At 46.1% G+C, this 25,004-nt stretch overlaps 1 protein-coding gene across 1 annotated transcript in view; it reads left to right on the top strand.

Moving 5' to 3' along the window:
• Morc2 (MORC family CW-type zinc finger 2) overlaps positions 1 to 24,314 on the top strand; it is a 42,304-nt gene extending 17,990 nt beyond the window's left edge. Inside the window, exons 6-26 of the mRNA XM_042667640.1 lie at positions 1,771 to 1,879; positions 5,511 to 5,670; positions 5,778 to 5,889; positions 6,326 to 6,451; positions 6,888 to 6,967; positions 8,242 to 8,324; positions 8,531 to 8,616; positions 10,138 to 10,278; positions 10,372 to 10,526; positions 10,666 to 10,794; positions 11,369 to 11,474; positions 11,789 to 11,921; positions 13,278 to 13,352; positions 13,434 to 13,814; positions 14,372 to 14,497; positions 15,345 to 15,423; positions 16,067 to 16,208; positions 16,313 to 16,537; positions 16,629 to 16,722; positions 20,210 to 20,398; positions 22,004 to 24,314. Coding sequence (XP_042523574.1) covers positions 1,771 to 1,879; positions 5,511 to 5,670; positions 5,778 to 5,889; positions 6,326 to 6,451; positions 6,888 to 6,967; positions 8,242 to 8,324; positions 8,531 to 8,616; positions 10,138 to 10,278; positions 10,372 to 10,526; positions 10,666 to 10,794; positions 11,369 to 11,474; positions 11,789 to 11,921; positions 13,278 to 13,352; positions 13,434 to 13,814; positions 14,372 to 14,497; positions 15,345 to 15,423; positions 16,067 to 16,208; positions 16,313 to 16,537; positions 16,629 to 16,722; positions 20,210 to 20,398; positions 22,004 to 22,072 — 2,800 coding nt within the window. The 3' untranslated portion in view covers positions 22,073 to 24,314. The remainder of the gene's footprint in view (positions 1 to 1,770; positions 1,880 to 5,510; positions 5,671 to 5,777; positions 5,890 to 6,325; positions 6,452 to 6,887; positions 6,968 to 8,241; positions 8,325 to 8,530; positions 8,617 to 10,137; positions 10,279 to 10,371; positions 10,527 to 10,665; positions 10,795 to 11,368; positions 11,475 to 11,788; positions 11,922 to 13,277; positions 13,353 to 13,433; positions 13,815 to 14,371; positions 14,498 to 15,344; positions 15,424 to 16,066; positions 16,209 to 16,312; positions 16,538 to 16,628; positions 16,723 to 20,209; positions 20,399 to 22,003) is intronic.
• The last annotated feature ends 690 nt before the right edge of the window (positions 24,315 to 25,004 follow it).

Here is a 25,004-nt window from a genome sequence, read left to right as displayed (position 1 = left end):
CGGGCAGGAAAGGCCATGAGACTCTGATCTCCAATTAACCACCAGAAACCAGAAGTAGAGCTGTGGCTCAAAGTGGTAGAGCACTAACCTTGAGCCAAAGAGCTCAAAGACAGTGCCCAGGCCCTGAATTCAAGCTCTACAACCAGGGGGGGAAAAAGATGTTTTGGCCTCTGACATTCTCTCTTACACAGGGAGGTTTAGGAGTAAGTGAAATGCAACTCAGAAGGGCATAGAAGACTGGAAAAGAACACATATATTCAATAGACTAGTGCAGGTTCCATTAAAATGGGAGCCACCTAGTGTCTGTTATGGACAATGTAACACTAACAGTTCAGGAGTTGGAAAAGAGTACCAGGAAAAGGTGACTTGTGAGAAACCATCAGGTTTTGGGGTTCTTGGTATCAAGGCCCTATCTATAGTAAGCATCAAAGAGGAAAGAACACAGAGAGAGAGAGAGAGAGAGAGAGAGAGAGAGACTTTGCCAGGCTAGAGCAAGCATAAGCTTTTTCAGAAGGCTACTCTGAAAGCTTGAGTGAAGAAGGAGAAATGTGAAATTAAAGAGGAAGGAGCTCTGCCAACCCCCCAGGTGCTGGAGGAGGAAAAGAAACAGGATTTGGCAGCCCCTAGGACATCTCTAGAGAGTGTCCCAGGAGTTTTTCTGTTTGGAGAAATGGGGCATGACATTCATTTGTGTGCTTGGCATGCTAGTCTGGTTTGTATTTGTACTCAGATGAGAGTAACAAGGCTTCCACCTCTGTCATCTCCTGGGGATGTTGTGAGGACTAATGAGATAATAGCCATAAAGCCCCAGAAGCTGCTCAGAAGAAAGAAGCTAAACAGCCTTCCTATTGAGTAGGCAGTTCTCCTCCTAATGCTTCATGCTTCTGCTCTTCCTCATGCTACCTAGTAAGGCCTGTCCCTGCCTGCTCCCCAGAAGGATTAATGTAGCTAAGATGGAAGGAAACCATCAATTCCAGACGTTTTTGCTTGTGGAAGGCTCAGTTCCCAGAAACTGGCAGCATCTGAAAGTAAGGACCTGCCTGTGTCCGAAGGAGCTCAAGGCGTCAAAGCCATTCTGAGACAGAGGATGGCTGTGGTTATTGGACATCAGCCAATCGTAGTCCTCCTTGAACACAGTTGTCAAAGGACCCAGTGTTTGCTTGAGCCTTGACTTCATTCTAGCTTTTGGAACACGCATGAGCATAAATATTGAACTGTTCCATTGATGGTGCTGCCATTTGCTAAGTGGACAGGAGACATGTTTGTGCTAGTGAAGGAAGGCTAGAATGGAAACTGAGTGTGGCCCACACAGAGAGATGATGTGTTCATGGTGCTACCTAATAAAATGGCATCCAATGGCATAGAGCGCACAGTGGACCTCGTGTGGCTGGGATGAACTCTGAACTCAAGGGCAATTACTGTTCATCTTGTGGTGATAAGCTAAGAATCCGACTAATATGAGGCTTGTGGCCAGTAATAAATATCTGAAAAGATGGAAAGATGAGAGATGGAAAAATGAACGATGGAAAGAGCCCTATGTGGAGGCTAGGTATGGTTGAGAAAGTTGGAATTACAAGCTATCAGAAAAGCAAAGGAAAGAGTGTTGAATGAATGAAGACTGAACAAGAGCTGTGGAACTCAGCTTAGAGGCCTTGAAGAGAGCTCTCAGTTTCAGTCACATGGTGGGGTTGGGGGTGTGGTTTATTCCTCTTAAGGATGAGAATTGAATTTCTGGAAGAATAACCAGTTTTCTCCTTTCTTTTTGTAAAGAGGCTCAATGCGTATTGGGAAAGATTTTATTCTCTTCACCAAGAAAGAAGATACCATGACCTGTCTCTTCCTGTCCCGCACCTTTCATGAGGAAGAAGGCATTGATGAAGTAGGTCACATCCCTGTGGCCTGAATTGCCACTTGCAGATTCCTGGGGTTACAGGGTTGTAGCACATAGTCATTGTTATGGGACTAGCTTGTTGCATGAATTGTGAGAGGAAGCAAAAGCTCTCTTTTGTGTGTATGTGAGATCCTGGGATTTGAATTTAGGGCTTCGCATTTGCTAGGCAGGCACTGTACCACTTAAGCTACACCTCCAGTCCTGTTTCCAGTGGTTTGGGCTGGGTTGTAGTCATAAGTCACTGTTAGGGGCAAGAAATCAAATCTCAAAGCACTGATGTGCTATTCTGTTTCTGAGAATCAGGCCATCAAGTGGCAGGAGCCAAGAGTTGGATTTGCAGCTCCTCTAGACCTGCAGCATCCTTTGGTTCTCATCTGTACAGGCTAACACTTGTGTAGAGCTGTGTTTTCTGTGTTAGCTGTGAGGAATTTTGGGGGGCTTTCCTGGCTCTGGGTGAAGTCATAGCATACAATAATAGTAGATAACAGTATAATGGTAATTTTGTGCATTGTGTTGTCCTTTTGAGGGAACATGTTGTTCTGATATAGCCTATATCAGAAGTCCCAGACCAGACACCTACAAAGCCCTCACAGGTAGCGAAGTGGACAAGAGAATGGAAACCATCATTTGTGAGTTCAGTGGAAGTGGCAGCTGCCTCCTGGTCTTACTTCAGAAGTGGCTGCTGGAAGAACGGCCTAATAAATCCAGTGTATTTTTTTTTTTTTTTTTGGGTGGGGGTCCAGTCGTGGGGCCTGAACTCTGGGCCTGGGAGCTGTCCCTCAGCTCTTCAGCTCAAGGCTAGCGCTCTGCCACTTGAGCCACAGCGCCACTTCCAGCTTTTTTCTTTTTTTGCTTATGTGGTACTGAGGAATTGAACCCAGCGCCTCATGCATGCAAGGCAAGCGCTCTACCACTGAGCCACCTTCCCAGCCCCCAGCGTATTCTTATTTTAAAAACATTTTAGTAATTAATGATGTAAGCTACACACATACGCAGTTGCTTCTCTTGGTGGCTAGGTAGCTCAGATATCTGCAGAGCTGTTTCTTAATTGAGGGGAACAGGAAAGTTGTGTCTAGCCTCTGACTGGACTTACCTCCCTCCATGTGTGAGTAATAGAAGTCAGAGCTTGAGAGAAGTTTTGTAGAAAGAAGTCCATAGTGCAGATAGTCAAATTCAGAATGTCAGTCTAAGTCTTCCTTGTTGTTTAGTTGTGAGTGAATTTGTACTGGTTCTGTTGAGACCTAAAATTATGTTAAATTAAAAAAAAAAACATAGTGGGCTGGGAAAGTGGCTCAGTGGTAGAGTGCTTGCCTTGCATGCCTGAGGCCCTGGGTTCAATTCCTCAGCACTACATAAGCAAAAAGAAAAAAACCAAAAGAGCACTAGCCTTGAGCTGAAGAGCTGAGGGACAGCGCCCAGGCCCAGAGTTCAGCCCCCACGACCGGACCCAAAAAAAAAAAAAAGACATAGTAAACTATTTCATGTTGAGAGTGGCAGCCTATCTTTTCTTACTGTCTTTCCTTAGCAAGCCTGTGGATTTTTCCATCTTTTTGGTGCAGTATGTCACTTCAGTCAGCATACCTGGAGTGAGAGGTATGCTATAGCAACAAAAAACAGGCTTTCTAGAGAAAGTAGGACAGGACAACGTAGCCTGGACTGGGGTGTTGAGTAATGTTTCCTGGTGGAGAACTGTTCAAGTCTGTGTAACAGCCTGCTCCAGGCCCTCAGGTCTGGTGAGGGTGGGGCTGCTCAGGGGGTCTCTGGGAGCAGGGAGGCTTTACCTCAGGGCTTTGTTGAGTGAGTAGGGTTTTATTAAGCAAGAGTGTGCTAGTGTCAGATACCTTCATCAAAGTCTGTGTGGTTACTGTGTGATGATCAGCTTACAAAGATGGAGATGTGTGTAAATGTTGAAGTGGACAGCTGAGAAACCCTGGCTGTGCTTTCCCAGTGGGAATCATACATAGCAGGGGTGGTGAGAGAAATAAAGGAGGGGTTGGGAATGACTTAAAGGATCTGGTGTGGCAGTTGGGGATGGTGTACTATTCAGAGCTGGGAAAGAATGGCAGGGGGGCAGTTTGGAAGGGAGAGTGTAAGCTTGTGTAAGTGAAGTCTGAGTCTGGACTTGGGAGAGGTTTGGGCTCAAGCAGAGAGGGGAGTGAGCAGAAGACCTGGGAACTGGGTAGGCCAGTACAGAAAGGTTGGGGAGAGGAGAAAGCAGCAAAGGACACAAAAGGTAGGAGAAAAAGCAGGAGAATGTGACATTGAAACTGAAGGAAGAGTGCCCAGTAGAAGTGAGTGCCTTTGTGGAAAGGAGTGCCCACAGTCTAAACTGATGCCGCTGTCACCAGCTGCTGCCATAAAGAATGGAAATGAAGATACAAGTTCATAGAACATAAATGGCACTCACTTCTATTGGTGGAAAAGCTAGGTTGAAATTTTTTCCTTACTTGGTGCTAGAAGGTCACTATTTTGGATTGTACTCTAGTGTGAACTCAGCCAAAATTTCAAAATAAAGATCATAGTTTAGCCTAGGTGGAATGTGTCCAAACCAGCCCTGTGGTTGAATGCTTTCAGCAGGAAGCTTCTTAGAAACCAGCAGTGTTTCAGAACTCTTAGCAGTTTATCATCCTGGCACTTGTGGAGATACAGAGTCCCTTTGTATAAGGATAGGCCATCTGGCTCAGACCCCTGAGGTACCTCAACTAGATTGTTATACTCTACTGGACTCTGCATGGGGGTTGGCATAATTAGGGGGAGTAATGTTTGAAGTAGGAGTTCTAAGAAAGATAATATTTTTAAAAACATTACTTAGAAGCAAAATCTATACATGTGGAAGAATGTATTAAAATAAATATACATTTGAGAGTATAACTATAAACTCAGCACTCATAATTGCCATTATAACAAGTGTTAGAAGTTCCCTGTAACCTTCTCACCAATCAAATTCCTAACTTTGCCACTGGAGGGAACACCTTTGAGTCTTTTTGGGGATGATCGTGTTCTTCTTTTTTGTATACATCTATAAATAGTAGTTTACAATTTTAATTTAGTTTTACATAAATGAAGTCACTTTTTGTACCTTCTTTCATTAACATTGTTTTTGAGATTCATCCATGTTTGATGCCAAGTTGTCAGTGTGTTCATTTTCATTGCTATGTGATTCTCTGGCTAAATATTCCATAATTTAATATATCTGGTCTTTAGTGCATATTTATTATTCCTACACCTGTTTGTAGGTACATATGTAAAGTTTCCTGGAAGATATAGGGTATTTACTCAGGAGTAGAATTGTTGAGTTGTAGATTATGTGCAGTTTTAGATTCACTAGGTAATTGCAAGTATGTTTTTCTTAGCTATAAGAGTAATATTTTAAACGAAATTAAGAAAGTAGTCAGGGATATCCCAAGCAGGCAATTGCCCTTGCAGCTGGACATAAACCATTATGAATCTTAGAAGATTGTGTGGTGAAGAAGCCACAGAAGCTCTCTGCTAGACTTCAGTGCATGGGCCTTAACTCTGGGCTGTGTGGAATCATGGGAAGGGACCAGATGGCTGCCTCTTTTGGGGGAAGGCTGTTCTGGTTCCTTACTCCCAGAGTGCACCTGTGCTTACTCCAAAGGTGATAGTTCCATTGCCCACCTGGAATTCTCGGACCCGGGAACCTGTCACAGACAATGTAGAAAAGTTTGCCATTGAGACAGAACTCATCTACAAGTATTCTCCTTTCCGCACTGAGGAGGAAGTGATGACTCAGTTCATGAAGATTCCTGGGAACAGCGGTAAGAAGGCTTTGAGCCTCTGCAGCCTTTAGAATCCAGGATCTCCATGGCCACAAGTGGCATGGGCCAGGGTTGGCTGGCAGAATAGAAGGATTTCTGTTCCCTAGGAACCCTGGTGATTATCTTTAATCTCAAACTCATGGACAATGGAGAGCCCGAACTAGACATAGTCTCAAATCCGAAAGATATCCAGATGGCAGAGACCTCCCCAGAGGGAACGTGAGTATGGCTGGGGAAGTGTGGCAAGCCTGAAATTCTCCCTGAAATCCTCCTCTGGATTTCTCTCTGTGGCTGCACCAGAGCTATTGGAGCTGAGAGCTGCCTGCCTACTTGCCACAAAGCATCAGGGCTGTGTAGCAGGAGAGTAAGCAAAACACTAAACTAAGAGTAATGATTTAACAGAAGAAACTCTAGGGAAGAAGATTGCCCCCGTGTCTCTGGTAATGGCAATGCTAGGGCAGGTGAGCTGTCCCTGGGCCACCTGTGCTGGAGACATGACCAGGCCTAGTGCCCATGTTGAGGGAGCACTCTGCCTCAGGCCAGCAAGAGATGACAAAATGTGAGGTGGAGAGGAGGGGGGCCCTGTAGAGAGGCCTTGGTTGGACTCACTTGGGTTTGTTGTGGGACAAATGACATCGCTCCTTTCTGCCTCCAGGAAGCCAGAGAGGCGCTCTTTCCGTGCCTATGCTGCTGTGCTCTATATTGATCCACGAATGAGGATATTTATCCATGGACACAAGGTGCAGACCAAGAGGCTCTCCTGCTGCCTGTACAATCCTAGGTAGGGGCCTGCCTACCTTGGTTTAGGCTGAGGACAGAGCCTGGCTACATTTTGAGAGTGATGGAGTGTGAGTGAGGGACTGTTTGTGTTTGGCCAGCCTATGATTTGCCAGAGTCACTGGGTCCTGAGGGAGAGGCAGGGGTGAAGGGTCAATTGAAGAAGTCGGCTGGCCTGACCCTTTTGAGGTAAAAAATGGCAGAGTAAGCTCTTAGGGCAGTGCTACACAGAAAGCAAAGGGCATCACTTACCAATGGAGGCTTGCTTCTGATGTAAAATTAACAACACCCAGGTGAATAGCAAAGACACAGAAATATGATCTTTTTGGATAAAATAAGCTCAGATTTGCTTCATCACAAGGGTTGTAGAAGGAAGCTGCTCAGGCTGGCCACTGGCTCCCCTGCTCCTCAGCCCTTAGATTGCTTTTTCCATTGTTCAGGATGTACAAGTACACATCAAGCCGTTTCAAGACCCGTGCAGAGCAGGAGGTGAAAAAAGCGGAGCACGTAGCTCGGATCGGTAATGCCACTCCCTGTGTTGGGCAGGGTTTGGGTGAGTGGGGTTCACGTGGGGAGCCAGCCAGGGACAAAGCTGCTCAAAACTAGTTCCTCTGCAACTATTGCCTCATGTCCAACCCCTCAGCACTTTTCTCTCCAGACTCTACTCTCCTTCCTTCATCATTTATAGAGACTTAAGTGTCAAGAAGAATCCTACACTGCCTCCTGTCCCAAATACTCATTTAATTGTGTTTTTTTGGCTCCGGGGCAGAAATCTCAAGGTGTATCCCCAGGGCTCCCAGCTGTCTTCTTAGCTGCTTGATAGGAGTGATTGAAGACTTCTTTAGCCTCCAGTTTATGCTGAAGGTTTAACTCGTATTGCCTGGAGTGTTTTTTGTGAAGTTTGAAAAAGCACACTTCAAGTATAAATAGCATCTATCCCTTGAGCTCTCCATTAATATTATTTTTTTAGTGATACTTGGGTTTGAACTCAGGGCCTTATGCTTGCTTGGCAGGCATTTTAAAACCCCCAACCTTTAAAAAATTTTGTTTGCTTTAGCTATTTTTCAGGTAAGCTCTAGTGTTTTTTTTTTTGTTTTTTTGTTTTTGCCTCCAACCTTCTGCATAGCAGGGATCATATGTACAGACCACCATAGGTATAGACTTATTGATAAAGAGGGGAAGGGGCATGTTTTGCTAAGGTTTTGCCTTGGCTGGCCTTCAACCTTGATCCTCCCTATTTCTGCCTTCCCAGTAGCTGGAGGACTGCAGCCATGAGTCATCCCTTGTGCCTCTATGATCTTTTGAATGACAGATTTTCCTTTCTGAAGCAACTCTGCAGCTCAATCCTGGAGGCTTTTCCTTCATTACCCAGCAGCTGTTGTTGCTGTACACACTTCTTGTGTAGCAGTGACTGTTCACACTTCTTGTGTAGCAGTGATTGTTCTGTGAATCTAAAAGGAAGGACAACTTGGAACCTCTGAACTTACTTATTTTTTTTGCAATACTGGGGTTTGAACTTAAATTAATAGGTAAATATCCTACCACTTAAGCCCCATACCCCTAAGCCCTCGTGGCTCAGTGGTAGAGCGCTTGCCTTGCATGCATGAGGCCCTGGGTTCAATTCCTTAGCACCACATAAGCAGAAAAAAAAAAAGCCGGAAGTGGCGCTGTGGCTCAAATGGTAGAGCACTAACCTTGAGGTGAAGAGCTGAGGGACAGTAACCAAGCCCAGAGTTCAGGCCCCATGACCGGACCCCCCAAAAAATATTCTTTATGATTTCTTCTGGTTTTCAGCTGAAGAGAAGGCTCGGGAGGCAGAGAGCAAAGCTCGGACTTTAGAAGTACGACTGGGTGGAGACCTCACGCGGGACTCTAGGGTAAGGCCCCAGCCCTGTGTTATTCTCTAGTGTTTCTAGCACTAGGAGCCCATGGCAAGCTAGCCTGCCTGGTCAAACAAAATAGACTACAGGTTTGTCTCTGTTGGCAGCCATTTTCTTCAGAAAGCAGGAAATATGTAGATGTGGTTTTGCATCCATATCGGTGAGATTTTTTTAGATATAATGCCGTAATACTGTATTGCCAGGTGATGTTGCGGCAGGTTCAGAACACCGCCATCACCCTTCGTAGAGAAGCTGATGTCAAGAAGAGGATTAAGGAGGCCAAACAACGGTGAGTTCTTGGACTTTCCTTTGGTCTTCTAAAGTTACATACCTTTTGTACTGATGGCCAGTTTGCCATTGTGACAGTAGGATTACTTTGAGAAAATGATGAATATTGTGATCCCAAATGCTTGTCAAATCCCCTTTTAGGACAGAGGTCTAACCTTGAGCTCTCTCTCAGTCTTTGATTCTGTATGAGAAAGGACAGACCTGACACCTTGAACCACCAAGCCACGTTTGCTAGTTCTGAATCACCTCTGTCTCTGTTTCTGTCTCTCTCTCTCTCTCTCTCTCTCTCTCTCTGGTTCTACAAAACACTCATTGTATAACATTTAAGGAAAAAATTTTAAAACTTACGCTTCTACCACCTGGTAATATCTTCTCTTAATCTTTTATGTTGCATATATTCATAATTTATTCTGCCCTCATTGGCTACAAATGTGGCATACTGATATAAGTTGACTTTCTTGTTTAGAATGTGTTGCCTTGGGCCATGATAGTAGTTCTTTGTCCCTGGTCCCAGCTCTGTGTGGAGCTGCCTGGGTTCTGAGGCATGAATTGCTGGTTTGCTTCTGGTTGGTCTCCTTGCCCTAGGTCTAGGTTTCAGGTTTCTTCCATCTAAGTCATTCCATTGCTCATCGATCTGCTTTTCTGTTCCAAGATTTTTTTGACACAATCATGTGGTCGTATCATAGGTGTTTTTAAATTTTTGTCCTCAAAAATTAATTTACCAAGGCTGAGGGCATGGCTCGAGATAGAGCACCTGCCTAGCAAGTGTGAGGCCTTGGATTCAGACCCCAGCATTGCTCTCCAGAAAGTTGATTTATGAACTGAGGATGTGGTGGTACATGCTAGCACTTAGGAAGCTTGAGGCAGGAGAATTGTGAGTTTGAGGCCAGCCTGGGCTACATAGCAAGGTTATGACTCAGAGAAGCCACCACAATAAGAAGTCACTATAGAGAATTAATTGGTGGAGAGTCAGAGAAGGAATGAAGTAACTTTGTGTTCTACCATGTAACTATCTTTGCAAAGATTTACAGCAGCTTCATACTAACCCATTAATAGTCCATTCCTATTTCATTGCCAAAAAAATGAAAAACTGTATAGTTTTAGTTACGGAAGGCTAGAGTCATTGCACAATGCAGATTCTTAGCAAATCTAATACATAACACATTGACTCTTGGAGATACGTTCTTGGTTTTTTTGTTGTTTTTTTTGGGGGGGTCTGGTCGTGGGGCCTGAACTCTGGGCCTGTGCGCTGTCTCTCAGCTCTTCAGCTCAAGACTAGCGCTCTACCACTTGAGCCACAGCGCCACTTCCAGCGTTTTTTCCTTTTTTTGCTTATGTGGTGCTGGGGAATCGAACCCAGGGCCTCATGGATGCAAGGCAAGCGTTCTACCACTGAGCCACCTTCCCAGCCCGCGTTCTTGTTCTTTTGGTTTACTGTATCTAAAGTTTAAGCTTAACCATCTTTATCACCTTGGTGTTTGTGTTTTTGACCATATCTATCTGATTTTTTTTTCTTTCTTAGAGCACTCAAAGAACCTAAGGAATTAAATTTTGTTTTTGGTGTCAACATTGAACACCGAGACCTTGATGGTATGTTCATCTATAACTGTAGCCGCCTCATCAAGATGTATGAGAAAGTAGGCCCACAGCTGGAAGGGGGCATGTGAGTAAACTTCCTCCGGGGACCTTTCCAGCCCGATATGGATGCAGGGCTTTGGTTAGTGAGGTGACAGCTGTGTCTGCTTTCTCTGTGCAGGGCATGTGGTGGGGTTGTTGGGGTCGTTGATGTGCCCTACCTGGTCTTGGAGCCTACGCACAACAAGCAGGACTTTGCTGATGCCAAGGAGTACCGGCACCTGCTTCGGGCAATGGGGGAGCACCTAGCACAGTACTGGAAGGACATTGCCATTGGTAATGGGGTCAGGCCCCTGGGCTTCTGCCCTTTTTCTCTTTACCTGTAGCTTTAAGATGCTCTGATAGCCTGAGAGGGTGAATTTCAGAAGAGGGTGAGATTGGCTCCTAATGTGACAGGTTTGTATCTACCTTACAGCCCAGCGTGGAATCATCAAGTTCTGGGATGATTTTGGCTATCTTTCTGCCAACTGGAACCAGCCCCCATCTAGTGAGTTGCGTTTCAAACGCCGGAGAGCTATGGAAATCCCAACCACTATCCAGTGTGGTGAGTTGAGTGGTTGGAACCCTCTTCTGATTTTTTTGCATAGTAGTCCACCTACCTCTCTGTCCATCACAGTGCTTGCCTTTCTGGTCTGACTTGGCTCCTACTAGGGATCTGATTGGCTGTGGTCCTGGAAGTATAGTCTTATGGCTGTGCCTCCTAGATGAGGCAGAAAGTCACCTAACCTTCCAGGCCTCTCCCACCACAGCTGGGCCAGGTGCAATGGATTTTATACCATTGAGTGTATGAGGCAGGCAGGAGAGAAGCTAGGGACATTAAGAACCCAGAATACTGGGCTGGGGATGTAGCTCAGTGGTGGAGCACTTGCCTAGAATACATAAAGACCCGAGCTTAATCCCTAGCACCAAAGTAGTACAATATTAACTTTTCATTCTTGTTTTAATCACTGTCCCCCAAAACATTTACTGCTTTATAAGGACAGAACAGAGTTGGAGCCAGAAGAAAGATCATTGTGTGAAAAGTCTGGAGCATCTTTGCTTGGGCTTGGCTGTGAGGAAGACTCCAGATATTGCTGTTGGGTGTTGTTGGAACATCTGTGGGTTTTTCTTTGTTGCAGATTTGTGTCTGAAGTGGAGAACCCTCCCCTACCAGATGAGTTCAGTGGAAAAAGATTACCCTGACACCTGGGTTTGTTCCATGAACCCTGATCCTGAGCAGGACCGGTGAGCCCTAATAGGGTTTGTAGGTACTTCCCAACTCATATACACATGCACACCCAGCCAATCATCCCTTTTCCATCCACTCTTGAGATAAGTAACTTGGTGTTTCTTAAGGTCATTGCTCATATCCTTGAATCTCTGTCTTGCTGTACATAATAAGCACACAGGAGGGAGGAAAGAGTATGTCCCGTAGTACATGCCAGTTCCATGCCCTGGAGCTCAGCTGGTTGCTCCTGTCTCTCCTTTGAGAGACATCAGAGTTGGCTGAGGAACAGGGCTCTGTCTGGTATGACCTCCCTAATCTCTTCTCTCTCCAGGTGTGAGGCTTCTGAACAGAAGCAGAAGGTTCCCTTGGGAACATTGAAAAAGGACACAAAGACACAAGAAGAGAAGCAAAAGCAGCTGACAGAGAAAATTCGCCAGCAGCAGGAGAAGTTAGAGGCTCTTCAGGTGTGTAGATCATGGGCATTGGGCAGATGGCCATCCTGTGTTGTGTCTGCCTGGCAGTGGCTTTCAATGGCTCTATGTGCTCTCCATGGTGTGTGCTCAGCAAGGCTTTCCAACCTGGGCTTCTGGTCCAAACATCCTGTTTTTTAAGTACACCTTGCTTATTTTTTCAAATAACAAACTTTTTTGTTTATGTGCTCCAAAGTGGTCCAGTTTATTTAGAGAGTATAACTCCAGAAAATACAGTCACTCTTAACTAAATATCATTCTAATTTTTCATGTATCACATAGTATTTATTCACACATAGATAAATATATATGTGCATGTACATATTTTTACTGTTTATCTTTCTTGATGAGTTTCTAGATGTGAAATTCAAAAAAGTTTGCAGAACTTCCCAAAGTTAATTTCTGCATATGTAGAAGATAGGCAAAGATACCCATCTTGTAATTTTAATTTCATTTATTTATTTGTGTCAGTCCTGGGGCCTGGGCACTGTCCCTGATCTTCTTTTGCTCAAGGCTAGCACTGTACTTGAGCTCTACTTCCAGCTCTTTTGGTAGTGGGGAAAAGAGTCTCACAGATTTTTCTGCCCAGGCTGGCTTCAAACCACAATTGACAGATCTGTCTTCTGAGTAGCTAGGATTAAAGGCATGAGCCACCAGCACCTGGCTTTTTTCTTTTTCTTTTTTTTTTTTTTGTCGGTCATGGGGCTTGAACTCTGGGCTTGGGCGCTGTCCCTGCATTCTTCAGCTCAAGGCGAGTGCTTTATCACTTGAGTCACAGCGCCACTTCCTGGCTTTTTTTTACATTTTTAACATTGGACAATTTCTTTGTATGTACACTTGTATTTCTTTTAGAATTCTTAAATTTATTACATCAACATTTATTGTTTTCTATTTTCTTGAGCTATTTACTAGATTTTTTTAAAGATTTTTTTTTTCTATTGTGTCGATTACACAGAGCGTTTTCCTTTCTGGCTTTAAGCAGTGCTCTAACTTATGTGTACCCTCCATCTGCTGAAACTCACTTGTTTTTTCTGGCTTTGTCAGAAAAAGTTTTCCTCTTCCGTTAGGCCTTTTCCCCCTTTTGTGGCTCATTTTAGAGAAGTTTGTCCATTGATACTTTCCCTGTCTCTCAGTTGCTGCATCAGTCTCATAGTATCATGTAATTGCAAATAGTCTAGACTTCATGTAGTTTTTGACTCTCCAGTAAGAGTAGGAGGTTTGTCAGGACTATGTTTTGACTCAGGTTTTGTCTATTTACTGTCTGGGACACATAGTGAAGGTCCAAAAAGAGTTGAACTCTTTCTGGACTCAATGTACCAAGATGTACAACTTCATATGTTTTGCTTGCAGAAAACCACACCTATCCGCTCACAAGCTGACCTGAAGAAATTACCCCTAGAAGTGACTACCAGACCGTCCACTGAGGTAAAGCCCAGGACATGGTGGGGCTCTTCCTCTCTTGTTATGCTGGTATCAGTGTTCTTGCTCCTCATGGACTCTTTTTAGGAACCTGCGCGGAGATCTCAGCGTCCTCGGTCGCCCCCATTACCTGCTGTGATCAAGAATGCCCCGAGCAGACCCCCTTCCCTGCAGACTGCCAGATTAACCAATCAATCTCGAAAGGCTCCTGTCATCAGCAGCTCCCCAAAGCCTCCTGTTCTGACAGCCCGGGCAGAAGCCAGTACCTCCAGGCTGCTCAATTCAGCTGATCCACCCCGAAAGCCTCTGAGTGTTCCCATCAAGGCTGCATCCCGGCCTGCCCCTGTGGTGCAGCCATCGCCATCATCTCTACTGCCCAACTCCAAGAACCCTCGAGAGATCCCTCCCCCCAAAGCCATTAAGAATCCAGTGGTCAAGAAACCAGAGCCGCCAGTTAGACTCTCCGCGGTGAGATGCTTTGACTCCTCCAGGCCCCTAATTACTGCAGGTGTTATAGGAATAGAATCGTGCAGTGTCAAAGCTGTACTAGAGGAGCCATAGGAAAGTCACCAAACCTAGCAGATTTTCTGCTGCCCTGAGGAGGGAGAAAGAACAAGAAAGCTAAAAGGACTTGCTCAGAGACATGGAGTAGGTTTGGTTCCCTATCCAGGGAGTTCTTCCTGCCTAAGCTTTGATGTGCCACAAATGGAGTCACTAGCACTGGCTTTTCATAGTGTAGGCAGAGGTTAGTGGCTTGGGGACAGTTGGCTTTAGTGGGCTGTAGTAGTTGTCAGCATGTGTCAGGGAGTGTACAACTGGCTAGCCAGGCAGGCAATCAGGGAACAAACTCTGAGCAAAGTTCCTCATGGTACAAGAGCCAGGATGTTGCTTACCTGTGTACTGAGTAGAGTCATGTAGGGACAGGGTGCAGTCCCCTCTGGGAATAGCCTCCTTTAGCCACACAGAATCTTCCTGTGCCTTTACACCTCACAATCCCTCACATTCCCACTCTTCTCTTACACTAGGCTAATCGGAAGCGGAGTCTTGTGATCTCTGATGAGGAAGATACTGAGGAAGAAGCTGAGAAGAGGAAGGAGAGGTGCAAACGGGGCAAGTTTGCTGTGAAGGAGGAAAAGAAGGAATCAAATGAGGTGGGTAACTGAGATGAGCTTCTCAAAGCCTCCCTCTCTGTGGCTGTGTGCTGGCTGTGCTGGCTCCCATTGTGTTGATGATCTGAGCCTTCCACAAACCTAGGACTCTGAAGGATTCTTAGTCAACCAGATGACTACAAATGCAGTGTCAGGAAAGACTGAGAGTGAGAGTGGCTCTAATGACAGGCCCAGAGCTCAACTGGTGACCTGGTGGGGTCCAGAGAGATCACTTCTTTTTTTTCCCAGACCTGGGGCTTGAACTCAGGGCCTGGGTACTGTCCCTGAGCTTCTTTGGTTCAAGGCTAATACTCTACCACTTGAGCCACAGCGCCACTTCCAGCTTTTTCTATTTCTGTGGTGCTGAGGAATTGAACCCAGGGCTTCGTGCATGCTAGGCAAGCACTCTACCACTGAGCCACCTTCCCAGCCCCCAGGGATCACTTTTTCCCCATGTCTGTGATATGCCTTATGCCTTAATTTTTTTTATTATTATAATAAAGGTGATGTACAGAGGGGATTACCACATTTATTTTATTTATTTATTTTGGGGTCTGGTCGTGGGGTCTGGGCGCTGTCCCTCAGCTCTTCAGCTCAAGGCTAGCGCTCTACCACTTGAGCCACAGCACCACTTCTGGCTTTTTTTTCTTTTTGCTTATGTGGTGCTGGAGAATCGAACCCAGGGCCTCATGCATGCAAGATAAGCGCTCTACCACTGAGCCACCTTCCCAGCCCTACCTATTTTAAAGATGACATGTCCTAGCACTATGATTTTAGAGAGTGAAACTGCAGCTCCAAAAGACACACCGATGACTGTGGGTGGCCAGTAATACAGAAGTCTTTTTTGCAGGTCACTGGAGATGCCTCCTTGCAGCAATCAGACAGTGCTGGGGAAGAGGACCAAGCTGAACTCAAAAATGCTCAGAAAGGTGAGCTTGGAGAGGTCCCCACAGCCTGCAATAGCAGTAGATCTTTCACTTGTAGCAGTTTGCTGCAGAAGGCTTAGAGGTCTTGCTTAGGCTTGGGCCTGATGCAGCAAGTGATTTCAGTCTAATCCCAAGCAGAATTCCAAAGTTAATATCCCCTTTGCAGGGTTTTTGTTGTTGTTGTTGTTTTGCTTGTACTGGAGATTAAACCCAGGGCCTTGCTCTATCAATGAACCATCCATGTTCTCAACCCCACTGTATGATCTTTTTGTGTGCGTGTGCACGCACACATGCTCTCATGAATACTATGCATGTGTAGTATTGTTTTGAGATAGTCTTCCTATATAGTCAGGCTTGCTTTGAACTTGTTGTTGTTGAACTTGTGATCCTTTTGCCCAGCCTTCTGAGTGCTGAGATTTTAATTGTATGCCATGATGCCTGGCTTTTTTTTTTTTTTTTTAAACACTTAATCCTTTGATGTTCACTCATCCTCTTGCTTCCCAGCAGCCTCGTGTCAGGTGAAGGGTGGTGGACTGGGTCCCTGGGGCAGTAAGGCAAACATCTGGGGCTCTGTGCTCCAACTCCCCCACCTGGCTAAATGGAGACAGTAATCTAGTTCTCTGATCTCTTGCTTCTGAATTCTCAGATAAAGGGCTGCACGTAGAGGTTCGTGTGAATAAGGAGTGGTACACTGGCCGTGTGACAGCTGTAGAATTGGGCAAGAATGTGGTACGGTGGAAGGTGAAGTTTGACTACGTGCCTACAGACACAACGCCAAGAGACCGCTGGTAATGCCCCTTTCTGGGAGGCCAGGAACAGGTCAGCGAGGACAAAGGGAGGAGGCAGCATTTAGGATCCCAAGATGTCCTGACACAAGCTCTGTGCCCCATAGGGTGGAGAAAGGCAGTGAAGACGTGCGGCTGATGAAGCCACCTTCTCCAGAGTATCAAAGCCCTGACACACAGCAAGAATGTGGAGAAGAGGAGGAGGCTGTGTTGGTCCAGCAGCCTGTGGCCTTGGTGGAGCCCTCTACCTCTGACTGTGCCCGCATAGAGCCAGATACCACTGCCCCAAACACCAGCCATGAGACCATTGACTTGCTGGTCCAGATTCTCCGGTTTGTGTCTTTGGCTTTCTTCTCTGGGCTGACAGTAACACTCCACATCACACTATTCCAAGTTCTCATTCTCACCTTCTTTCTTGCTTAGGAATTGCTTACGGTATTTTCTGCCTCCGAGTTTTCCCATCTCCAAGAAGGAGCTGAGTGTTATGAATTCACACGAGCTAATATCTTTTCCTCTGGTGAGTCTGACCCGCCTTTGGTATTACATCCCCATTCCCTGTTTGTGCTTGTGATTGCTCCTGAGATTGATTGCTACCTTTCAACTTTGCACTCCACCTCAGCTTGCTTGTGTGTGTGTGTGTGTGTGTGTGTGTGTGTGTGTGTCTTGGTACTGGAGATTGAACTCAGGGCCTGGGTGCTGTCCCTTACCTCTTTCACTTGAGGCTGGTGCTGTACTGTTTGAGCCACAAACTCTACTTCCTGGCTTCCCTTTCTTCTGCTCAGAAAAAGAAGGAAGAGACTGTGTTGTGGAGAAAACGTAGTTTTGATACTCACCGTAGAGGCTAGATGTTGAGCATTCCTTGTAGTCAGAGACATGGTTTAACATTTTAGTCAAGTACATGCCTTTTTTATTCTAGTTTATTCTAGTACAAGTAAACCTGTCCCAGGTAACAGAAAAGTGTAAAACTTGGGGCTGAGTGTAGGTAGGCTGACACTGTAGCATATGATGAGCACCAGGGCTCAGGTGGCCCAGCAAATGTTGATGTGTCACCTCCTCCAATCCTTTCTTGGACACTTAAGATGCATTAGAGACATGCTGAACACAGTGAGTGGTGGGCAGTGGCTAGAGCTATGGCAGCCAGGGAGGGAGGGCGAAGAAACAAGGTTCTGCTAAGTGCTTCATTTGTGTAAGCAAGGGGGGGCGGGGCGGCTAACTGAGGTGAAGACTCCAGTGGCAAAGGCTCAGGTGGGGGCGGGGGAAGGCTGGCAATAGGGTTAGGGCAGCAGGTTTTAAGTTAAGCATTTAGGAGAGAAGAGGCTGGAGAGTAGGAAGCGGTGCATTTTAGGTGTCTACTGTAAGCGTGCTGGCCTAACCTCTGTGCAGGGAATGGATGGAGGGCCAGCAAAAGTTTGAGCTGCAGGAACCATCCAGTCTGCACCATGTCCAGGGCGGGGGCCTATAGCTTTTTAATAGGCCAGTTAGCAAGTACAGCTTTTCAGACCATCTAGTCTCTATGGCAACTACTCATCTCTGCCACTGTAACATGAAAGTTGATTTGGTCCAGGGGCTATAGTCTGCTGCCAGTCTCTGCAGTGGGTATCTTTAGTAGTAGCATGTGTGGATAGGATTGATGGATGTTGAGATAGAGGCAGAGAGGCTAATTGTAAAAGGTCAGAGGTGAGAGGATGGGAATGGAAGCCAGGACTATGGGAATGGGCAGAGGGTGAAAGGACTGAGTGCCAGAGGTTATTGACAAACTCTTGTCATTCAGTGACATGAGACAGTAAAAGCAGATTTTTAGGCTTGTATGCAACTAGATGTTATTTTAACAGAGAAAACAGGGCAAGGGTAAGGAAAGTGATAAGCTGAGGTCTGTGCTGCACCTGTTTCTGGTGATGTGCGAAGGGCCAGCAGAGATGAGAAGCCAGGAGCTTGGTGTCATCCTCCTGATGTGGGACATTTATATGATAAGATTTTCTAGGGAAGGGAAGAGGATGAGAATAGAAATTGGATTAGTTTATCCTGAATGTAGATCCTCATGTGGAAGCCAAGTTCTTGATAATAGTTTGCAAGAGAGAAAACATGGGCTTTATTTAACTTTTCTATTTTCAACAGTGAAATAAGATAGTAGTTGAAGAACCTTAGGCTCAGAGAGAGAAGTGAAGAAGTCTGTGAGTTAGAGACAGCCCAGATTGGAATTCAGGCACTTCTTCACACAAATCTGATTCTTGCCACAATGCGGTCTTGCTGTCACAATGAATGAATGAATGAATGAATGAATGAGAGGGCAGAGTGCTTGAGGAGCCCATGACAGCCCATGACAGTTTCTTCACAGAAAACTCCAGGCTTTGGCTTTTGTCCTTGTTTAGCCTGTGGGTGCCCTGGGCAGATCCCAGGACAGCAAACAGCTGATAGGACAGCTGGGTCTAGCTGGCATCTTCTTGTTGGTCAGATTTGTTGCTTTTGTCTTAAAGTTGTTACCAAACTCAATGCAAAGCCTGGGGACAGCAGGAAGTCTGCAGTGAGCCTTGACTGCTCAGCCCAAAACAAAGTGAAAGTGAGTCTGTGTCTAAAAATAATAGCTAGCTTATTTTACAAAAAGAAGTATAATTCCAGCATGCATCACTGAACTTCTGGTTGTTGTGATGTCTAAAACTTGAGGATGGGCCAGGGACTTTGCTAAATTCGTATGTCCTTATCAATCTGCGAATGCTGGTTCTTTTTCCTGTTATGCTAGACCAGGGGCCCTGCAAATACATTATCATTTTTAAAAAAATTGAATATAGGCTTCCAGCCAGGCTCAGATTATAGTGCACTGCATGGGCTGCCAGGAGAAGCATGGTGATTTCGAGCTGACTCTGGGCAGTAGCAGTGCAGCTCTCAAGGTGGCAGTGGTGCTCACCCTTGGGCTTCCAAGGACTCCTAAGTACTTAGAAATGATTGAGTTAGATACGGGAGATGTCACTCAAGTTTATATTGCACTCTTGGTTTTCCTGGACTTCATGGAGAGTCAAGGTTGGCATGAAGTAAATTGAGAGTACCAGAACTACAGTTCATGTGTCTCATTGGTCCAGATAGAGAAGGGGAATGGTTACAGACTATGGTGTTTACTCCCATCTCAGCTTGAAATCCTGCAGGCATCTCAAAAACTGCAGAGGCAATCCAATTCTTTTATCTTGGCCACAGTGGAGTCTGATTCTGTTATAAACATACTGATGTGTTTGTACTGCCAGACCCTCAGATCGTAGATGCCTTGTATTCACAAAAGATTGGATCTGTACTGTCAAATAGAGGTTGCTGTGGGGATTTCTTACTGCATTTGTATGCACATTATGGCATGTGCAGAGAGTTGAGGCCGTATGGTGTTACCACTCTCCTAGCTGTCACTTTGAGCTCATGGTTGAAGCCACTTCCTCCCTTCTTCTTTCCCTTCCTCAGTCCTTTTGTGCCTTCTGGTCATCCCAGCCAGCTTGGCATGGCAATTCACATGGCCTTAGACAGCTGAAGAGTCGACTGCTCTGATTTCATTCCCTGTAGAAGGAGTCTTTCAGTTTGATTCTTTTCCTGTTGCATTTTCCTCTTCGATTAACCTCAAATCAGAACTGAAAATAGGCTCCTCCAGACTGAAAATTTACACATGTGTACTAGTTAGGACCTCTGGTTACTATCTACAGGAACAGTAGGCCTTCCGTTACACCATCCTTATATCACAGTTACAATACTGTATGAGACGTGTAGAAGAGAGTGTCAGCCCTACAAATGTCTTTATTACCTAGATTCAGTGGTTCCATTTTTCTTAATCCCCCTCAATGTAAAAACAAAACATACCTGTTGCTGCCTTCAGGACATTGTACACTTCAAGAGGCAGCCCTGTAAGATCGGTGCTGAGGTCTCCCCGGATCCTGGAAAACTGCTTGCCTCTGTACTAAGATGGTTTCAGTGCACGCTCCCACTTACAAGAGCCCTGTGAACTCATGTGTCCTTCCCCTGGCTTCCTTCCACAGAAAGAATACTTCAAGCAGTACGAAGCGGGACTCCAGAATCTGTGCAATTCCTATCAAAGCCGTGCTGACTCCCGAGCCAAGGCCTCTGAGGAGAATTTGCGTACCTCTGAGAGGAAGCTCCGTGAGACAGAGGAGAAACTGCAGAAGTTGAGGACCAACATTGTGGCTTTGCTGCAGAAGGTCCAGGAGGTGAGCCAGGCAGCCCTTCCATTGCAGCTAGACCACATGGTCTCTCAGGCAGGGGACCTGGCACCTTCTACCGCCATCTCACAGGACTCTGTCTACCCGTAAGAATCTCTGCTTCCAACCCTGGCTGCACAGCATCCTGACCAGAGGGTTTGAAGTGGGCCTTCCCCACCAGAGCCACCGAACCCGTCTCTGTCCCTTGTTTGGACACTCCCATGTACAGCCTGATTTGAGCACCTTCCAAGCCATAAAGAAAGTTCTTGCTTTTCCAGATGATGTCCCGGGTGGAATTGCGAGTCCGGAAGTGGGAAGGACCCTTTAGGGTACTCTAGGCAGTGAACACGGGGTGTCTATTCTGTGCCTGTTCTGGGGCCCTGGGAGAGGAAGACAAGGCACTGAACACGGGGTGTCTATTCTGTGCCTGTCTGGGGCCCTGGGAGAGGAAGACAGGGCAGTGAAAACATGGGGTGTCTATTCTGTGCCTGTTCTGGGGCCCTGGGAGGGGAAGACAGGGCAGATGAAGTCCCAGCTCTCATCCCCTCGTAGTGTAGTGGGTGAGTGAGTTAGTAATGGTGGGTGTTTGACCACGGTTGTTTGGGTGGCATCTGAGGAGATATTTGAGCTGAGACTGGAAGCTGACCATCACAAGTGTGGGACCTGAGTACTCTAGGCAGAGGAAAATCAGCAGGATTTGGCCTGAGTGGGGAGTAGTGGGCAGGAGGGACAGGCTGGTGTTAAAGTGGGATTTGATCCTGAGAACAGCAAGTCACTAGAAGCATGTGGGGTGGTCCACTTTTAAGTATAAGACACTTTAGTTGGAGGCATGCAGTTTAGAACCAGGGAATCTGGTAATAAACTTCCCACATTGTGAGAGCTAGAAATAGTAGTGACCTATACATTGGATAGTAACAGTGAGAAGGAAGACGTCTAGTATGGGATATAGAGGTAGGGCAAGAGAATGAAGCCTGGATAGGGATTATGCCAACATCTCATCTGTAATCCTACTCAAGAGGCTGACGTCTGAGGGTCCTAGTTCAAAGTCAGCAGGAAAGTCTATGAAACTCTTATCTTCAATTGACCAGCAAAAAGCTAGAAGTGGCTTGAATGGTAGAGCATTAGCCTTAAACTAAAATGTTCAGGGACAGTGCCCACACCCTGAGTTCAAGCCCTAGAATTGTCCCCTTCCGCCCCCCACCCCCCAAGAAAAAGACAGGAAGACCAGGCATGGTGGTTCTTGCCTGAAATCCCAGTGTAAAATGAGAGGATTATGGTTCAAGGTCAGTCCAGGAACATGAGATCTCATCCCAACCAACAAGCCAGATGTGGTGGTATATACCTCTTATCCCAGCCAGAATAGGCTGGAGGCCATAAGTAGGAGGGATTGTAGTCTGAGGCCATCGCCAAGCAAAAACACAAAACCCATTCTGAGTAATGTACTGAAGGGCCTGGGAGTAAAACTCAAGTTAGCCCCAAGTTCAAACCCTGATATAAAAAAAAAAAAAAGGTTCGACAGCTAAAGTGAAGAGAATGAGAGGGAACCCTGGCCTCCGCTCCAGGAACCACTCACTTTGCAGCCCCAGCTAACCCCTCCACCATGCTCTGTTCCAGGACATAGACATCAACACAGATGATGAGCTGGATGCCTACATCGAAGACCTCATCACCAAGGGGGACTGAGAGGCCGGGAGCCAGAGATCCACTTCCCACTCCCTGCCCTTCAATACAGCAGTTTCCTGGGAAGGAGGGTGCCTTCATGAGCTGCTGGACTGATACTTGTTTTGACTTATAGGACATGTGTGCTTTTGGAGGAAAAGACTCTTGAATCTTCCTCCCTGTTTATAAATATTTATTTTTTAAAGAGACGATGCTGCGCCTGCTGTGAGACCATACATTTTGTGCCTGTGACTCTCAGGCACAGGATGGAAAACCTTCCCATTTTTGCCACACTGGGTGACTGAGCCTGAGCCACTTCAGCTCCTGGCTCCTCACAGTAGTGGTGAGGCTAGTGCCAGGGTAAGGTTGGAGAAGCTCCAGGGATGGCAGAGGTTTCTCTCCTAGGGGATAGAAAGTGGAATCCGGGGGCCGCAGGTGGGCAAGAGTCCTCCAGAGCTGTGTGATCCCAGGAAGCCCCTTTCTCGGGGACCCAACAAGGCTGTGGTCAGAGCAGGCTCAGCATCTGAAGGGACTCTTCCCTCATAGCTCCTGTCTTTTGTCTGGGGTCCTCAAGTCTGCAATTAACCCACGTGGTGGTGGCATTGTCATTTGGGGAAGAAAGCTCTGTTCAGCCTCCCTGTGCACCACCTAAGTTTTCTCTGGGGGAGCAGTTCCTCAGCCACGGACCACCAGGTTTCCAGTCTTGGTAGTTCACATCAAGGTTGAGGAGCAGATACTCTGATGGGTCAGCCCTCTGGCCTGAGTAGCACTCCAGGTGTTGAGTCCAAAGGATTGATTCCTCAGGGAAGGTGCAGGAGTGTGAAGGTGGCCTCTCAAGGAAGAGGCCTCCGTCCATGGCTGCCTCAGTGGTACTGGTTCCTGCTGCTTTTCTACTATCTCTTGTGCCCCATGGAACACAAAAAGGAAGGGACCAGGGAACCTCTCGCTTCAGGGACTTCAGCAAGCACACTTGGCCTTCCCTCCTTGCTGGGTCACAGCCCCAGAAGCCGTGTCCTTTAGACAACTTCTCAGGGTCAAAAAATGCTGCTGAGTTTTCTCTAATGAACATTGGAAGAACTGGTTCCATTCCCCACCACTCTTTTTTTCCTACTCCTTATCCGGGGCCTCAAGGCGTTAAGAACTTTGGCCTGTACCACTGACCTGTGATTCATACTCTCTTGGATGTTTCTACAATTTACCTACCCCAAGTCAGCAGTGGCATCCTGCTGCCCAGTGCGGTCTCCAGAAGTCAGGGAAGCCATGCACGGGACCTTGGCCGCAATGGAATCTGATGGCCTTTCCCACTTGTGCGGGAAGCACTTGTGACAGGTAGGTCCTGCATTTCCTCAGACCAGGTCCCTGGGAGAAGGCTGGGGCATCACTGCTCAGAAGTGATCCTCTTCCTCTGGAACATTTTAAGCATCTGGGGTTTCTTGAACTGGCAATTCCCACTTACCCAGCTGTCAGATGACCCTTAGGCAGTTAGTTTGTGGGCTACTTTTGTCCCCAAACCTGTTTCCATCTGAAAGGAAGTTGATCCTACATTTTTATTGGAGGGTTGAATTAAAATATTCAAGTTTTTTACTTACATGTCATCAAAATGCAATACTATAAACTCTTCATGAGACTCCCAAATTGTGCTCTGTGAAATCCAGTATCACCTTCTTCTATTTTCTTGTACCTTGTGACTCTAATGGTGTTCAAGATCTTTCCCATCTCCACTCATTTCAGTTGCATTCTCCCAAAACACCCACAGAAAGGGAAAGACTGAACTTGCCAAATGTTTTAGCTTCACTCTAGAGGTGTGTGATCCAACTTCTGCAGATGTTTTACCAGGCAGAGCTGCTGGTGTTCTGGATAGGAAGACAAAATGCAGTGCCTGTGTCCCTGTGGGCCAGTCAGCATGGAGGGGGTCTAATGATGTAGGAGGGCAGAGGTGGGCTGGGTCCACCTGTGACAGAAGGGCCTCAGGCCTGGCTTGTAAGTAGAACATGTGCATGGTAAAAATCCAACACTACAAGGCTGGGCTGTGGAAAGCAAGTCTCTGGTGCGCGTGTGCGCACACGCACACACCACACACACACACATACACCCTTCTGTTTCCACCTGTTTTACCAAGTGTATCTTAAAGCCTGTTTCAAAGTGATTTATTATATGGGTCGTCTTTATTCTGAACCACCCCACAGGGAATTTCATTGTCTTTGGTAAACTGTCATTTAACAGTTTTCCGGAGTTATAAACATTTGGGTTTTGAACAGTTTTGAAACATGCTGTGATTGTGTTTTCATTAACATATCTAATAGAGGGTAGATTTCAAAAAAGGGAGGCTGTCAGACAGTGGGTGCATTAACAATTCAAAGATACATTCCTGAACTGCCTTCCAGCTTCTACAGACAGCATGCCCCCTCCTCACTTGCCAGTATTGTAATTACATCCCTTTCAGCTATTTACTAATGTGAAAAGTGATAGATTTCTGAGTCAGTTGGAATTAACTGATGAGATTGACTTAATTAGCCAGTTGTGTTTCTTTTCTGGGACTGGGCTATGTGTGTTTCTGAATCTTGGGTTAGGTTGCCTTTTCTAAGTCAGATGGTAAAACAAGGGGTAATTTATCCCACAGCAAAGTATCCCTTAGCCCCTAATTATCCCAGGGATTTATTATAACAATTCCACCTCGGAGTAAGTGATGTTTTTTGCCAGTTCACAGAACAAGGGCATGGCATTTTTATTTACTAAAGGAAGGCAAGGGTCAATGGCAGGTTGATTAAACCTTTTTGGTTCCCTCTTTTGAGAAATACTGCCTTTTGGTTTAGAGGCTTTTCTCTTGTTGGGTCCAGCTTCCTTTCCTGAATCTGGGTTCAAATAAGGTTGGCCAGAAGTGCACAGTTAAACAGACCAATAAGGCAAGCCCGATAGAACTCCAAACCTGCTACTTACATATAGTTAAGGGCTGACT

The sequence above is a fragment of the Dipodomys spectabilis genome, unplaced genomic scaffold (genome assembly GCF_019054845.1).
Source record: "Dipodomys spectabilis isolate Male_0828 unplaced genomic scaffold, ASM1905484v1 ptg000416l, whole genome shotgun sequence".
Taxonomy (NCBI): Eukaryota; Metazoa; Chordata; class Mammalia; order Rodentia; family Heteromyidae; genus Dipodomys; species Dipodomys spectabilis.
Note: the sequence above shows the minus strand (reverse complement) of the source record. Positions and strands in the feature narration are given on the sequence as shown.